This window comes from Hemicordylus capensis, chromosome 4 (assembly GCF_027244095.1).
Source record: "Hemicordylus capensis ecotype Gifberg chromosome 4, rHemCap1.1.pri, whole genome shotgun sequence".
Lineage (NCBI taxonomy): Eukaryota > Metazoa > Chordata > Lepidosauria > Squamata > Cordylidae > Hemicordylus > Hemicordylus capensis.
Genome location: NC_069660.1, coordinates 64,681,310 through 64,698,475, shown reverse-complemented (window position 1 = coordinate 64,698,475; position 17,166 = coordinate 64,681,310). Strand labels below are relative to the sequence as shown.

At 45.0% G+C, this 17,166-nt stretch overlaps 1 protein-coding gene across 16 annotated transcripts in view; it reads left to right on the top strand.

Moving 5' to 3' along the window:
• The window catches only part of LOC128321999 (complement decay-accelerating factor transmembrane isoform-like), a 125,444-nt gene that overhangs the window by 87,354 nt on the left and 20,924 nt on the right, over positions 1-17,166 (top strand). For 11 of the 16 annotated variants that reach the window (XM_053242656.1, XM_053242652.1, XM_053242661.1 and 8 more), the window contains 5 exons: positions 271-356; positions 2,629-2,823; positions 4,094-4,276; positions 5,113-5,181; positions 9,746-9,811. In XM_053242656.1, the coding sequence (XP_053098631.1) occupies positions 271-356; positions 2,629-2,823; positions 4,094-4,276; positions 5,113-5,181; positions 9,746-9,811 (599 nt within the window). The remainder of the gene's footprint in view (positions 1-270; positions 357-2,628; positions 2,824-4,093; positions 4,277-5,112; positions 5,182-9,745; positions 9,812-17,166) is intronic. The other 5 variants (XM_053242660.1, XM_053242663.1, XM_053242654.1 and 2 more) reach the window with 1 other exon arrangement.

Here is a 17,166-nt window from a genome sequence, read left to right as displayed (position 1 = left end):
TTTTTAAACCAAGGAGTGAAGCACATATTGCCAGATTAGTCCATGTAACTAACCTTGAAAGCCAAATCTTTAATATAAGAAAGCCTTGCAACCTGTGGCCGGGGGCTATGGCCACCATTAATAAGAGCATTTTTAATGGGGGGGGGTGTCCTGGTGTTTTTTTGAAAAGTAGGAATAGAACAAGATGTTTGCTTGCCTCAAACTGCTATCAAAAATTAATCCAAACTTTTCATATCACACATTAACATTTAAACTTGTATTTCCATTTAGATTCCGATTAATAGGGAGAAACTCTGCCCGTTGTACTTTGGCAGGCGGCGTAGTTGCTTGGGATTATCAAGGACCACTTTGCCAACGTAAGATTATTTGTTCATTTAAAGCTGTTAAGGTCTGTGTCTTGGTGTAACTCTTGTGATGCAAATTTTTAGTATAGGATTGGAATAATTACAGATCTCCATCTAGCTCTCTCATCATGCTTTGCGTGCTCTCAAAGCAATCTACAAAGCAAGTATGCGTGCCATAACATCACTAGCCACTCAGTTGTACCCTCAGCTTCTCCAAGGTCAGGAAAATGTTGTGCTGAGGTGATACAACAGGTACCTAGGTGACTAGGTATGCCAACTGTTTCTGCAAATTCACACACAATTGGAACTGAAATGGTCTGCATCAAATGAAGGGAGGAGTTTGGGATGCTTATGCCAAGAGGCAGGGGGAACATCTTTAAACTTATTGTTTGTTTTGACACTTTCTGAAACCAATACAACTCATAAGCATAACATAAAATGAAATTGTATGTACATAATACAGCGTTGTTTTATTGTAAGAACATCTCTCCAAAACTTATAATGGCCATTTGTAATATGACCGACATCTTGGAGATTATAGGCATAACTGATCAGCGGGAACCAGCAAATGACAAGTGTCAGAATGAGACATTCCAGAAGAGATTTCTATGTTAATTTGTCCATTAATGCTAATCTCCAAAGTCTAGTATACCAGCAGTCAAGAGCGCCTCACTTTTCCAATGGGATGCAATTTCCATCTTTGCTGCTACAAAGTCTTTGTAGACTTTGTGGATCTCTTAATTTTATACCTAGCAATGCCAACACTGGTTCAGGTTGTCATTGATTGCCAATCATTGATCCAGGTTCTGTACAAAATTTTGCCCAATGAAGTTGAATTTTACAACCCCACCGTGTATGAAACAAAGTCCTGCAGGGGAAACTTTTGAGATGGGGGGGGGGCGGATAGCTGAAGTCTTTTTTTCTTGGAATTGATCTTTTTCCTCACAAACCCTCCACAGCACCTTCCTAAGTCATTTATATCAGGTCTGTAGAACTTTGGCCCTCCTGTAGAAGTTTGGATTACAACTCCTATCATCCCTGAGAATTGGCCATTGTGGTTGGGATTTATGGGAGTTGTAGTCCTTTGGAGGGCCAAAGTCGTGCAGCCCTGTTTTAAATGAAATATGCCTCCTGCATGACCCTTAGGGACATATTTTCAGGTTGCATGGAGCTCTTCTGGAAGAATTCGGAGATTGGTGGAAATTCTCCCCCATGAGTCCCTGCGGTTTGGAAGTGCAGCGACTACATGCATGCAGTTTTCATGCATGCAGCTTTGGTCAGAATGTTGTCAAATATCTGCAAATACTAAACTGTTTGTGCACCCCTATCAGCCCTTTGGGAGATATTTCTTAGGCCAGTATTCCCAGATATTCCCCTTAGAAGATGGAGCCGCTCTGGGAAGAGCATCTAAGTTCCAAGTTCCCTGCCTGGCTTCTCCAAGATAGGGCTGAGAGAGATTCCTGCCTGCAACCTTGGAGAAGCTGCTGACAGTCTGTGAAGACAATACTGAGCTAGATAGACCAATGATCTGACTCAGTATGTGGCAGCTTCCTATGTTCCCAGACAATGTGCTGCGTTGACTTGCTCTGAGTCTTCTCTAAAAGCAAGGATTTTAAACTCTCTGCTTTTGGAGCTGACTTAACCCATAATGCATATGGAAGGTGGTGTCCTAAGCATAAATAAAAATTGGTGCAGCAACTTTGCCACATGATATAGGGTGGGGGGCTGTGTGTGTTGGAGGGGCAGTGTGCTGAATTTTCTATAATGAGAGTGTACAAAACTGGGGGAAATGGTTCTAGGCTATGAGGCCAAAATCATTTAATGAACTCAGTGTTATGCATCCTCAACGTTATGGCTCTTTTAAAATGGACCTTTCTCTGCCATTCTCTGCAACCTAACTTGCTGCCTCTTTCCCTCTTTCTCTACAGTCCCCTCCATCTTTCTCTCCTGTTGATTAATCACCAGGTGTTGATTAATCTTCACAGTGCTTCTGGGACTGGTGGCAGGTGGAAGAGTATATTTCCAACTCCATTCTCATTCTTTTGCTTAGATGAGTGCAGAAAGGACAGAGCTCCTTACTCATGTGAGCTCTGTGACAGACATCCTCTGAGAGAGGAAAGAATCTATTTATTACAGCATTTCTTTTAATTTTATTCTGGTGGCAGAAAGTATCCCAGGCCCTGTCTTTTCACTGGAAAGAATTGGGCCTGAATACTGCCCAAATAGCTATACTTTTGCTATTTCAGTTGCATTATAATTGGAATGTTGATACCTTTTTTTGCAGGTATTCCTTGTTTCCCTCCTCCAGAGATTGACAATGGTAGCAGTGATTATGATGGTAGTCGAGACTATGACTATGGCCAGGTGGCCACGTACACATGTCAACCCAGTTTCACTCTTATTGGAAGCAAGAATCTTGTGTGTACTACAAAAGATGGAAAAAATGGGGAGTGGGATAAACCTGCACCGGAATGCAAAGGTGAGGGAAGTTCATCTTCAGTGTTTTCCTTCCAGCATGCTAAACTACTCTTATTGTGCACGACTGCTAGAGAAGAAAATGATCCCTACTTCCTGGATAAGCTTTCAATCCACCAAGTACTGTGCTGCACACAAGCCTCCGCAGATTTGCGTGGGTCTTGTGCAGCAGGTTCAGTGGAGATAGCAGTGCTGGGAGAGGCTGTCCTGCTAGTTAAAAAATCATTTTGTGGAGGAGCATATAACTCTGAGCTTAAGATAGTCGTGACTAAATTGTTCTGTTTGTAGTGAGACTTCAGATTAAACGTGCATAGGATTGTGCTGTAAACTTTACTTAGTTCAGTGGACTTACTCTCAGATAAGTGTGCATAGAATTGCAGCATTAGTCATGACTATCTTTAGCTGGACTTGGGCTACTCCACTTAGTGGACCAGGCACAACAAAAACAGTGGAGCTCTTTTCTTTCCTGTTATGCAGCAAAGAGGAATATTAATTGTCTGCACATAATAAATGTGCAGATCTAACTTTTTTGGCTTGCCCCATTCTGAGAGCATAGGGGTGACAAATTCAGCTCAATCTAGTAACTCCTATCATTACTAAAAGGCAAAATGACCTAAATTTATCCTTTACTGGCTTGCTGATAGGAGTTGCATATGTACATTGTGCAAGCTTTTCTAGCAATAATACTGTCAGGTCCAACAATCAGTAGTAGAAAACTTAGAATTCTCAAGTCAGTAGAATGAGATTACTTAGGGGAAATAGCTTTTTATAATTTGGGGCGAATGTTTTCAGGTGTAGCACTTTGATTCCTACCTGGATTCAAATGTTGGGAATGAATTCCCAACATTCCTACCTGGAATGAATTCCCATTAATTTCAGTGGACCTAGCATCTGTGTAAATGGACTCAGGATCACATTCTATCATATCTGTCATATTTGTGCCTCTTATCACATGTGCCATTTATCACCACCCCTAGTAGAGAGAACTATCAATTGTGCTTTGGTGAAATACCTTCAGCAGATGACTCTTTCCCTTGAATATCAGAACTTTGGGTATAGATTATATCTTATATTGAAGCAATGAGTTATTTGAAGCTGTATAAAATGGACCTGATTCTTGGCTTCTGCAGGTTTGGCCAGCAAAAGGTAGGCCTGGATTCTAGCTATATTTCCTTTTGGCCCAAAGTTGCGCGATTCCTTTTGGCTTCAAAATTGGGCTCCAGTTTCTTATTTGGTGCAAATTTTATTATTTAGTGCTATTCTTCTCTTTCCAGTGGTTAGCTGTCGTAGACCAGAAATCGCAAATGGAAACGTCTTAAGTCCATTTCAGGCTTCATACCCTTATGATCATTCCTTAACGTTGAATTGTAATGAAGGATATACTTTGACTGGGAGTAACATTATTAAATGTGGGGCTGACAGTCAGTGGAAACCTTCTGTCCCAACATGTCTCTTTGGTAAGTATTTTGTTGCAATTAAATGTTTCATGACTTTAACACTGTCATGCCTCTCATGAAGTAAACCTCTTTTAAAGCCATTGTCGGAGATGATATTGCACAATTTCTGTTATTAGAAGCATAATAGCAATAGCTATTGACAAGGAGAACTTTGACTTGACCAAACTTTCATTTGCTTGGATAGAAATGTAGGCCTCTGGTCCTTAAATGTGACCTTACAATAACTTGTGAGTTTGCAGCTGTCTCACTTAGTTCAGTGGACTAAGTGCTGGGAAACTTCATAAGTAAGGCAAATGGGTAGTTAAGTAACATGAGCTAATAGCTATTGACACAAAGACAGGAGACCACGGGTGACACATAGCTGATGTAAAGGAAACCAACATGTATTGGGTTCGTGATCAGGAGGGAATGACCAATCAGGGTACATGAAATTGGGGAATAAGTGATGAACAAGCTATGACATACTGGAACAAGACAATTGGGAGGAACCAGATTTTAGAACACATGAAATTAGAAGTGAAAAACTGTCAACAGGGAAATGTTAAAAAGTGATTGTGTGAGATTTATACTGGAAACCTGAGCACCTTCAATCAGCTGAATTACCTTGGTTTCTGTTGCATCCTTTCCTTGATTTGTGGTGAGACCTAATAAACTCTTGGGAGAGGAACAGTTAAGGGTGTGATCATTTTCTTGGGAGTCTTCAGAGTAAATATCTGGGGAGGCCTTGTCTTCTGAACCAAAGTGTCTCTGGGCCACAGAGAGAAAGACTTCAGTCATTTCAGTAAAATCTCATACCATTGTATTCTCTTTTTCTTCCTTTCTTTCTTTTTTACCAGGTACCACCATCACTACCACTACCACCACCACCACCACCACCACCTCAAGTGAGGGTGAGACTCCATCAGGTGAGTTAGATCATTGGACTGTTAAGAGGGCTTGTGTTTTGGGATGTATTTGACTTTGGTCCTATCTGCATCCCATAGTTCTGTAGTTTCTCTTATGTTCCAACTAACATAATGGGATACAAAAAGAGCTACTTCAGGCATGTGTATGCATTTAGTGGAATTCTTGACTCTTCCTTACAACATCAGACCATCATGTTACAACACAAGGAGGCGGGTCTCACGATCCGTGAGACCCGCTTTTGCTAAAACTGCAGGGAGAGCGGGCAGGGAGCCCTGGGTGGCCGGATCAGCCGCCCACACGATGGCTGGCTCCGTGACGGAGCCGGTGGGGGGAGCGGGGGCCATGTGGCCGCCGCAAGCCCCAGTATGCCCTGCGTGAGCATGCAGGGCACACTGGGGAGACCCCCGAGCCAGGAGGCGGCTTTTCGTCTCCCGGCCGGGGGTCTACTCATGAGTAGGCACAGTGCGAAGCCGCGCCTGGGCTAATCACGAGCCTAAAAAGCAGGTTTGCTGGAGCGCTTGCTCTGCAAACCTGCTTTTTAAAAGGGGTTCTAGAGCGCGTTACCCGCTCAAGAACCACCGGGCTTGGCTGCGAGCCCGGTGGTTCTTACGACCAACAAAATCGGGCTAGGCTCTCCTAGCCCAATTTTTGTTGGTCGTGAGAATCACCCCAAGCAGTATTTGAGATTTCCCTCCTCTGAAAAAGAGATGCTCTGTGATATGGGTTGCTATTTGGAAAAAAATTCCTTTGGACATATGGAACTAGTTGCATAGTTCTTTAGGTCACTCTATATTCCTTTATGATGAGTTATCCTTGATTACTCTGTAACCTCATCTACAGTACATGTCACAAAGTTGTTGCAGTGGATTTTTCCTCCCCAGACCCTCACCCCTCAATGTGTGCCTACTTAAGGTGAAGTGAGTTCTGTCTGTGATATGAGTAAGAAACCCTCTTCTAGATTAATGCATAAAATGTTCTCTTTATGTAGCACCATAGTGTGTATGATGCTTGACTTTTGTTCCCAAGCTAGCAAAGCTAGCATGTATGGAGGGAGAGAAAGGGAAATAAAGGCTGTTCAGGAAGCAAGCGGCTGCCTGAAATGCGAGGGGGAAGAGGAGCTCGCTGGGCTTCGGAGGCGGAGCCCGAGCATGCAGGGTAACGCATGATACAGTTACTGGAGGGCAGTGGGGACAGAGGTCAGGCCACCACCGCTCCTGGCATCATTTTAAATGGTACACTAAAAGGAGGCACTCTTCCCTCCTCGCCCCCCCTGCAGCCAGCTGCGGCAACGGCGATGTTTTTAAAGAGTGAAAAGGGAGAGATCCCCCCCCACTCCATTGGCACAATCATCTCTGCCTATGGGCGGCAAAGAGGTTAATCCGCCCCTGCCTAGGAGCAGCCAGTTGGCTTCCGTGGAAAACAGGATGCTGGAACAAATGAGCTTTTGGTCTGAGCCAGCAGGGCTGTGTTCTCGGCTACTCTGGAGAACCAAAAGGCTTATGAATTTCTGTACAACTTATTTGCTTTTGCAAATTGGCTTAGCCCACATTCCAGCTACTTCATTTGATCCTAATTTGTTATTATCCATTTGTAAACCCAGGGGCTATAGCAAGGTAAACTTGGCTTAATAAAAGTTATGGAGCAATGATCTATTTGTATACAGTTCTTACGAGGTTACACTTGTCCTGTGCATGCACGCACACACGCACGCACACAGTCAACCAAGGTAACACATGCTGCAGAATTTGTGTTAGGGACATTGAACTTAAGTGCATATCTTTAATTCATAAAAGTTATGTTACTTCTCAAAGTCATGGGAAGGTGCCAACTGTTATGGCATTATAGGACCCCCTCCCTCACCTTCAGCCCCTCGTCTCCACCAAAACCTCTCAGACGTCCATCCCACTTCTGAGATTTCACCAGGCATTACCCACACACTTCCAAATCTGTTCACGCTACTTTAAGTGCTAGAAACATACTTTCTTTAAAAAGTGCCTGCATAAATAACTGTGAGAAGATGGCATTTGCACGATTTCCCCTCGTGCCCCCCCTGCAGCTACCACCGCCCCCAAAAAGGCACAGCAAAATTTGAGGAGCAGCAAAAGTTGCCGCTCCTCTAGTTTCGCTGCTGTAGGCAGATGCCTCTTCTGCCTCTGCTGTAATCCACCATTGCTCCTAGGGAGCCCATAAACAGGGCTTGAAGGCAATCGTCTTTGCTGCTGCTGCTTCCCAGCACAACTGTTGTTCATAAACATACTTGTACAACTGGAGGTGGCTTGTCATTGTAACTAGCAGCCACTGATATTTATTCTTTTTTAATTTATATACTGCCTGGCTCCAAAGGCGGTTTACAAAAATAAACACAATCAAAACAGAATAGAATGAACTATTAAACAATTAAAATTTAAAACATTCAGAGACTACTAAAAGCCTGGCTAAAAAAGTCTGACTTAAGGGCTCTTTTAAAGGCTGGTAAAGATGTTAAGCCACAAACTTCTCTAGCAGGCCCGCTCAATTTAGGCCCTCCAGCAGTTTTTGGACTACAATTCACATAATCCCCAGTCACAATGGCCAGTAGTTGGGGATTATGTGAATTGTAGGCCAGCATCTGTAGGAGGGCCGGATCAACCCTGGTTTAGGGATGTGCACAGAACCGGCTGGCCCGGTTCGGTTCAAGTCTGGACCTGAATCAAACCTGACTGGGCCAGTTCGGTCTGGCACCGACTTGGACCCCCGGTTCGGTTCAGTCCGGGAGGGGGGGTCTTGAATGTGGTTTGTTTTTAAATTGTTTTACTCCCTTGTGGGGGAGTTCATTGAGATGGCGGTAGGGATCCACTGAGCCCCACGCCAGCCTCTGTTCTCACTGCCAGCAGCCCATTTGGCCGGTTTTTCGGCCCTTCGAACTTCGGCACGCTGGCCATTTTGGATGCCACCGTACCTGTGCAATTGGCCTCTGCAAGGTCTGTGTCATGCCAGGCCTCTCAAAGGTCAATTAAGCAGGCATAGCAGCATCCAAAATGGCCACCACGCCGAAGTTCAAAGGGCCAAAAAAACCGACCGAATGGGCCGCTGGCAGTGAGAACAGAAGCCAGCGTGGGGGAGGGGAACCTCAGTGGATCCCTCCACCATCTCAATGAACTCCCCCCAAGCGAGTAAAGGTAAAAAAAATTTTTAGAAAACCCTTGCGTGAACCCCCCGAACAGTTGGGGGGTGTTCGGTCCGGGGTTGAACCGGAGGGTGGTTTGGTTTGACCCTGGACCGGCGAACTGAACCGGCTCGACGTTGAACCTGTCGAACGTTGAGCCGGTTTATACAACCCTACCCTGGTCTATAGGGAGTGCATTTCACAACCCAGGAGCTACTATTGAGAAGGCCTGCTTCTGAGTCACTGCCAGATGAGCTGGTGGTATACAGAGACGGACCTCTCTTTATGATCTTAATGTACAGTGGGAATCATGCAGAAGAAAGCACTCTCCCAGGTAACCCAGTCCTAAGCCATTTAGGGCTCTAAATTTAAATTTAAATTTGTTTTTAATGTGCTTTTATCTATGATTTTTAAATCTTTTTTATGAATTTTAAATGTGTTATATTTTGTTTTAATTCTGTACACCTCCTAGACATCTTTATACTAGGCAGCATATAAATTCAATGAATGAATGAATGTAATTACCAGCACTTCCTATTTTGCCCGGAAACCTATTGCCAGCCAGTGCAGTTGTTTTAAAATCAGCATAATATGTTATCTCTGAGAAACCCCAGAGACCAATCCAGCCACTATATTTTGAACCAACTGAAGTTTCCTAACTATATACACAGGTAGCCCCACGTAGAATGCATTGCAGTAGTCAAGCCTAGAGATTACTAAAGAGTGCACCACAGTTTTGAGATCCTTATCTTCAAGGAACGAACATAATGTCTTATCAACTGGCGTTGATAGAAAGCACTCCTGGCCATGGCCTCAACCTGAGAAAACCAGAATGTGGCCTGGGTCTAGAAGTGCTTCCAAGCTACATACATGTTCCTTCAGGAGGGCGTGCAGCCCCCATCCAGAACAGGAAGACCTATCATATCCCTCAAAGTTTGCCCCCTTACCTCCGTCTTCCTTGGATTCAGATTCAATTTATTATTTCTCATCCATTCCCTTGCTGTGAGTAGGCAGGCATTTGTGGGACTATGCCACTTCCTGATGATGATGTCATGGAGAAATAGATTTGGGTGTCATCAGCATATTAATAACACCCTGCTCCAGATTTTCTGATCTCACCCAGCATTTTCATGTAGATGTTTAAAAAGCATCAGAGATGGGATGGAGCCCTGAGACACACCATACAATAGCTATTGTTCCAGAGAGCAACTATCTCTGAGCAACACCATCTGGAATCTACCAGATAGGCTGTGAATGGCTACTAGTAATGATTGCAAGGACAGTGTCATGAAAGAAAACTGTTTGTGAACTTTCCATTAATGGCACCCTGTTTCTACTCTTCTGACTCTTGTATTTTGAACATATTATTGTAGCAGCAGCCATCACTTGAAAGTCTATACCTGTTTCTTGTTATGTAGGGCCAGCCACTGTACCAACTGTAAGCCCAACTGAATCAAGAGAAGAAACCACTAAACATGAAATTGGTAAACAGTTGCTTTGAACTTTTTCTAGATTGTAGAGTTTGCTCGTGCTGCTTAATGTTGAAGATGCATGGCTGTGTTGTGAAGGGATGAAGTTCCCTTATATCAATCGAGGCAATTGGTCCATCTTGTCTAGTACTGCCTGTTCTGACTGGCAACAACTTTCCAAGTTCCTGAGCAAAGGTTTTTCCCAACCTGGATACTGGGAATCCTTTAAAATGGTATGGGAAGATGCCTTAGTTCAATGGTAGAACACGTGCTGTTGTATACAGAAGCCTTGGAGAGCAAGTGCCAGTCAGCATCGGCAGTACAGAGATAGGTGGGGCATTGGTATGAGTCAATATAAGACAGCGGCATCTTGGAGTTATGATGGAACAAAACAAGCAAAATTGCAGGCTTAGATGCTACAGGTTGTGTCTCTGATGCTTAGGTTGACTACCAAAGACTGATGTCCTGACCAGTCTATGTCCATGTGGAGCAAAAACAATTTGACGTGCAGCTAGCAATCCTGCTGCTGAAGCATGGAGTCTCATGGCAGTGGGGGAGATTACTTTATCTGATTTTCCCCTCCCTTGGAAATGTTTAACATGACCCGGAAGTAGATCCTTGAGAGCCATGCAGCCCTCAGTGACCTAGTTCCAGGTTGTGTGGAGTGCTTCTAGACAAAGGGGGTATTTCGTAAATATTGTTCCCTGCATGAGCCTCAGTACTTCAGAGGGGTGTGTGTGCACACACGCACACTCCATGCACACAGTCAGTCAAGATGTCAGTCAAAATGTGAGATGTTTGGGAAGAAATTTGGCAAGTTGAGAGGGATTATAGATTAAATGTGAATTGAGAGAGTCACCAGAGAGGTGTAAGGTGTAAAGTGGCAATGGAGTGAGCTTGTGGAAGCTCTAGGATAAAACAAAGGTGAGAGAAACTGACTGTTAAGACTGATACAAATGACCAAAGAGAGAGGATTTAGTGAATTAGGAAGAAATTGTGAGAAAACTTGGCTAGGGAAAAGCTACAAGAGAATGCAATAGTATTGGGGTATTGGCATTATAGAGAAAAAGTGAAACGCATGACAAAAATGTTGCATCAGATCTGAAATCCCATGTTAAATTAGTGTGGAAAGGACAGAATAGGCCATTGATCAGCCACAGGAAGGTGAGATATAGGGTCGGGAGATCTTTGTAGTATATTGCTTTCATGAGTGTTTTCCCCCCTTTAAGGTTTAAGAAACACTTGTAGCTGGATGTATCATGATCGCATGACAGTCATAAACAATGGGTTCTGCCCCTGCGCAGACCAACTTTGGGTAAAAAATTTTAACTCGCCGAGATGCCTCTCGCCTCCTGCACGTGCTGTGCAGTATCTTCTACTGGCGGTTAGGTGTCCCTCTTTCTGACCACCTTAGCAATAACTTCTTCAGATTTATAAAGCTCCTCAAAAATAAACCTTGGGGAGGTGGGGGCCGTTTCAGCAGCTTGAATATGGAACGGAACAGCTACTCTAAGGACTACTCCACAGATTTTGTTATGTTTTGGGGAATTTCACGGTGCATTGATTACGGAACACTAAATGGACTACAAGAATGTTTGTCGATTTTGACTCGGTCTTTAGTGGGATTTATTGGCTTGACCTGGGACTAGAATTGATTACTCTATTGGGCAAAGCCCCTATTATGCCTCCCATGAATGTGAAGGGTCCTAGGGAGAGAACCACCTTTAAAAGTGTGGACACTGCAAGGGCAAACTCTCTTCAACAGACAGCCACCAACTCTGTTTGCTGTGTGTGGGGGAGGGCCACAGTGCCGCAGCCTGCTTAGTCTGCACTTCATCTTCGAAGCAGACTTTGAAAAACCGGGCAGCCTGGCTTAAAGTTGCATTGCTGGAGAATGTGTTACGTCCAAAGGAAACCATGCCCCACATTCCTGTGGCTTGGGGCTCAACCTCGAAATCAGCATCAAGGACTGCAGCACAAATGCAGTCTAAATCCTCCGTGTCTGGGGCAGTAGCCTTAACCTCGAGGGATGAAACGCCCTTCAAAAGACAAGCTACCATACGAGCCTGTCCAAAATGGAACAAATCAAAGAGAAAGGGAGAGACTCTGGCAGGCATACTGCCACTAAAGAAACATGGAGACAAGTCACACAAGAAGCACCATGGCAGAACACCCAAGACAACCCCCTTTCTGATGGGGTTGCAGCAGGTGAAGGACCTATCAACATTGGGGCGGCATCGGACTAAGACACTGATGCCGGAACCACAACATCGAGCAGCTTCGCTTTCACCGGTGCCAACCCCACAACAATCCCTGTCAACGCCGAGACAGCTGCGTTTGATGGCGACATCCTCAGCATCGAAGCCAAGTGAATGAACACCTGTCGGCTTTGACATCGTGCACAATATCGAGCCCAAGGAGGAGTTGGACCCAACATAGTTTGTAGATATCATAAAGCTCATTGAGTCTAGAGAGAGTAGCCCATCAACTACAATGTTCAAAGGCTTCTTTAGCCATGAACTGGATGTCAAGGAGGAGGAATCAGAGCAACATCTTTCGGTGCAGAGGGCACCATCAGATTCGAATATAAGCCCATATAGAACCACCCCAGTGCTTGGGTTGCTACCACATAGGAGTTTCGGGGGATACCTCCATCACCCTATCGCTGGAAGAGTATTCTAAATTGAAACAGTGGCCAATACAAAAAACTACACAACTAACCCAGATGGCGACACAAGTAACACCTAACAGACATAATTATCGGGACACGTCAGTGCACACAATCACACAACAAAGACCAATTTCCCAAATAAGAGATGTTTCCATTCAAACAAACTTTCCAGCCCTACCGATAGTTCCAACAACTATCTAGTCAAAAACAAAGGGACCAATATTGGGACCTGCTATGGCTACACAGACTATGCTGGTGCCACAGAGCACTGCAACACAAACGATCCAGGCAAGAGACACTGAAAGGATGGACAAAAGGAATCCTCCTGCAGAGAAAAGCGTGACATGGGCCATGCTCGAAAGGGCCACATCTTCGGCTGAAAGCACCGCAGACACATGGGAGACTTCAAGTGTCAGTACGGCTGAGCAGCAAGACTCTTTGGATGAGGGGTAAAGTTATGCATCAGACTCCTTGGGGTAAGTCAGAGGAACACATCCCTGAACGTAGCCAGAATGTATCGACAACTCCGTCTGTATCTCCAACAGATGAGATGAAAACCTATCACCAGCAGATAGCAGAAGTGGCTGAGGACTACAACCTGTATACTTACCAATGTTACCTGTCATTACTAAGGCTGCAAAGTCAGCTTGGGAAGTTGTCCAGACGTCCACATCAACACCAAAGGGCCTGGAAACGCTGTATAGGATACAAGAAGAGGAGAATGAGTATCTTATGAAATGTCCTGTACCTAACTCACTGGTAATAGATTGTGTGTCAACTTCCAAAGGAGGAAAGTGCCACACAACTCCTGCAGACACAGAGGGGCAGAAGCTAGATGTTCTAGGCAGAAAGACTTACTCAACAGCATGCCTTACTATTAAGATCGCCAACTACATAGCTTGTTAATCAAAATACACATTCTTTTTGGGAAATGATGTTTGAAGAGCGCTCCAATCTGACTCCAGGGGAATTTCAGAAGATTTGAAAATACCTTTATTAAGACAACTACGGTAACACGCCAGCAATTGAGTAATGCAAAGCATCTTGCAGAGTCGGAATCCTGCACTTTAACATCTGCAATAAAGCCAAGACGACATGCCTGGTTGCGTGCAACTATGCTACAACAGGACATGCAGGATCACATAGAGGCACTCTCATTCAGTGGCAAGAGGTGGTTCTGTGACAAGACAGTCACCACAATGGAACAATGGGAAAGGTCGAACACAGCAAACTATTCACTATCCCAACATTTACTAATTCAAGATATTGGCGTTCTCAAAGGAGGCAGAACACGTATTGGCAGAATGAGCGAAAAGACTATAGAAAGCCGTACCAGACATACAATCGGAAACCATATGCTACTAGAAATAAGACAAACCAGCAGAACCGTAACAAGACCGCACAGCAGGCCAAGCAACACTTTTGCTTGCTCTCAAAATTCATAATTCTGCCGGAGTATTCAGGAATAAAGTATACTCCCAAGACAAAAACCTTGAAGGAAGAGGTCAAAGAATTGTTGGAGAAACAGATGATTGTGCCAGTGCAATGGGCTCACAGTCAAATGGGATTTTACTCCTGATACTTTCAAATCCCAAAATGGGATGGAGGCATATGCCCAATAATGAACTTATGTTGGTTGATCCTGTATGTTGAGGTACAGAAGTTTTGCATAACGCTGCAAGCAATCCTTCTACTTCTACATGAAGAAAGGTGCATCACAACGTTGGATTTGAAAGACACATACTTTCACATCAGCATACAGGAAATACCTACGCTTCATGGTGGGCACAGAAATTTACCAGTACACTGTGCTACCCTTAGGCCTTGCGACAGCCCCAAGGGTGTTTACAAAATGTATGGCAGCAATTATAGCCTATCTTTGGATGCAGGGCCTCTCCATCTTACCATAACTTGATGACTGGCTCCTCACTGCAAAAACAAGGGTAGAATTAATTTCCCAAGTACAGTGTGTGACATCTCTATTGCACGACATGGGGGTGCAGATCAATTGGAATAAGTCACATCTACAGCCTGCCAAATGACTCCGGTACATTGGCACAGTACTATATATGGAATAACAGAGGGCATATTTACCAGAGGACAGGTACAAATGCATATGACAAATGGTGAGAACATTCTAAACAGCACCACAACAGAAAGCAAAAGCTATCCAGGTGCTTACGGCCTGATGGCTTCTTGCATGTTTACAGTACGATATGCGAGACAGACTGAGGGGCCTACAGACATGGTACTTGTCGGAGTTTCGTCCCAATGTCTATCCACAGAGCAAGATCCTGTTCCTACCAAAGAGGATGTTGGCTTCTCTGCAGTGCTGGACCAATGGAGCAAATCTCCTATAGGGAATACCACTCAAAACCCTAGTTCCCACACTGACGGTAGCAACAGATGCCTCTATGCTAGGCTGGGGGGCTCATCTGTCAGAGCTGAGGCTTCAGGGCCTTTGGTCTGCTTGAGAAACGCAGTTGCATATAAACTTCCTGGAGCACCTGACTGCCTTCAAGGCACTAAAGTCTTTTCAAAAAACCATCACGAACCAAGTGACTCAGATACAAATGGACAACACCACTGTGATTGCTTACAAAAACAATCTTGTGACTCCTGAGGATGTGGACAAGCTGCTTGGGGCGGTGAAGTCCACCACTTGTTCTCTTGACCCTTGTCCAACATAGCTTGTTCTGCCTAGCAAGGAGATGGTTGTAGGAGGTTTGGTGGAAATTATAAATGCCTCTCTGAGGGAGGGCAGGATGCCTCCTTGTCTTGAGGAGGCAATTATTAGACCTCTTTTAAAGAAACTGCATTAGATCCCTCGGAGTTGAGCAACTATAGGCCTGTCTCTAAACTCCCATGGCTGGGCAAGGTAATTGAGAGGGTGGTGGCCTCTCAGCTCCAGATGGTCTTGGATCAAACTCATTATTTAGACCCATTTCAAACTGATTTTTGGGCGGGCTATGGGGTGGAGACTGCCTTGGGCGGCCTGATGGATGATCTCCAATTGGGAATTGACAGAGGAAGTGTGACTCTGTTGGTCCTTTTGGACCTCTTGGCGGCTTTCGATACTATCAACCATAGTATCCTTCTGGAACGTCTAAGAGTGGTGGTGGTGGTGGTGGTGGGAGGCACTGTTTTACAGTGGTTCCACTCCTACCTCTCAGATAGGTTCCAGATGGTGTCAATTGCAGATTGTTGCTCTTCTAAATCTCAGCTTAAATATGATGATGCTCAAGGCTCCATACTCTCTCCAATGCTCTTTAACATCTGCATGAAACTGCTGGGAGAGATCATCGGGATTTGGAGCGGAGTGCTATCAGTATGCTGATGACATCCAGATCTACTTCTCCATGTCAACTTCTTCAGGAGATGGCATATCCTCCCTAAATGCCTGCTTGGGAGCAGTAATGGGCTGGATGAGGGAGTATAAGCTGAGGCTGAATCTAGATAAGATGGAAGTACTTATTGTGCAGGGTCAGAACTCCAGTTACGATTTTGATCTACCTGTTCTAGAGGGGTCACACTTCCCCAAAGGGAACAGGTTCGCAGCTTGGGAGTACTCCCGGATACACACCTCTCCCTGCTTTCTCAGGTTGAGGCAGTGGCCAGAGGTGCTTTCTATCAACCTCAGTTGATACACCAACTGCATCTGTTTCTGAAGATAAATGATCTCAAAACAGTGGTACATACCTTGGTAATCTCCAGACTTGACTTCTGTAATGCGTTTTCCATGGGGCTGCCTTTGTACGTAGTCCGGAAACTTCAGTTGGTTCATAAGCCAGGCTGGTCTCTGGATCATCTCAGAGAGAACGCATTACACCTCTGCTGATGGAGTTACACTGGCTTCCTGTAGGTTTCCGGGCAAAATACAAAGTGCTAATTATAAAGCCCTAAATGGCTTAGGCCTGGGGTATTTGACATAACGTCTTCTTCATTATGAGCCCCACCGTCCATTGCAGTTGTCTGTGGAGGTCTGACTCCAGTTGCCGCCAGTTCGTCTGGTGGCCACACGGAGACAGGCCTTCTCGGTTGCTGCCCCAGGACTGTGGAATACGCTCCCTATTGGCATTCCCCACTGCCAGGCCGCTCCTTCTGCCTGGCTCTATGGAAGCTCAGGCTGCCAGTGTGGTGGTGAAGTAGGAAGGAGCACATCCTCCTATCTTACTATTAGCCCAGGTATGAAACCCAGGCTACCCGGTGGAGGAGTGCCAGGATCGAACCAATCCCATTGGTTCTCATGGCTAGCCTTACCCGGGCTACAGCTCTCCTACCCAGGTAGGACTGGTTGTGAGAATGACCTCGAGGTGGAGTGGAGTAAGTGAATTTCTGTGAGGTTCCTCAGGGTTGGAGGGCTCTGTTCTATCCAGCAGTTGCGCCCAGCTGTTTAATGAGATAGGAGAAAAAGCCCTTCTATCCAGTGGGGCCTCAGACAATCGCTTCCCACATTCTGCCTTGTTCTTTAAAAATGCACAATCGCAAAACAGGAGCATGCACAGCTCTCCCGACCTTAGGTAGGACACTTGTCCTGCCTTATTAAGGATCATGTGACCAACCTACTACGTTGGCGGGGGGGGGAGTCTGTTGTGTAGAGAGCTGTGAGAAGATAGCTTCTGAAAGTGTGGGGGAGAAATGGGAGCATTTTACCGTGATATGGTGGCAGTTGTAAATGTAGGGAGTATACTTGCTCCTT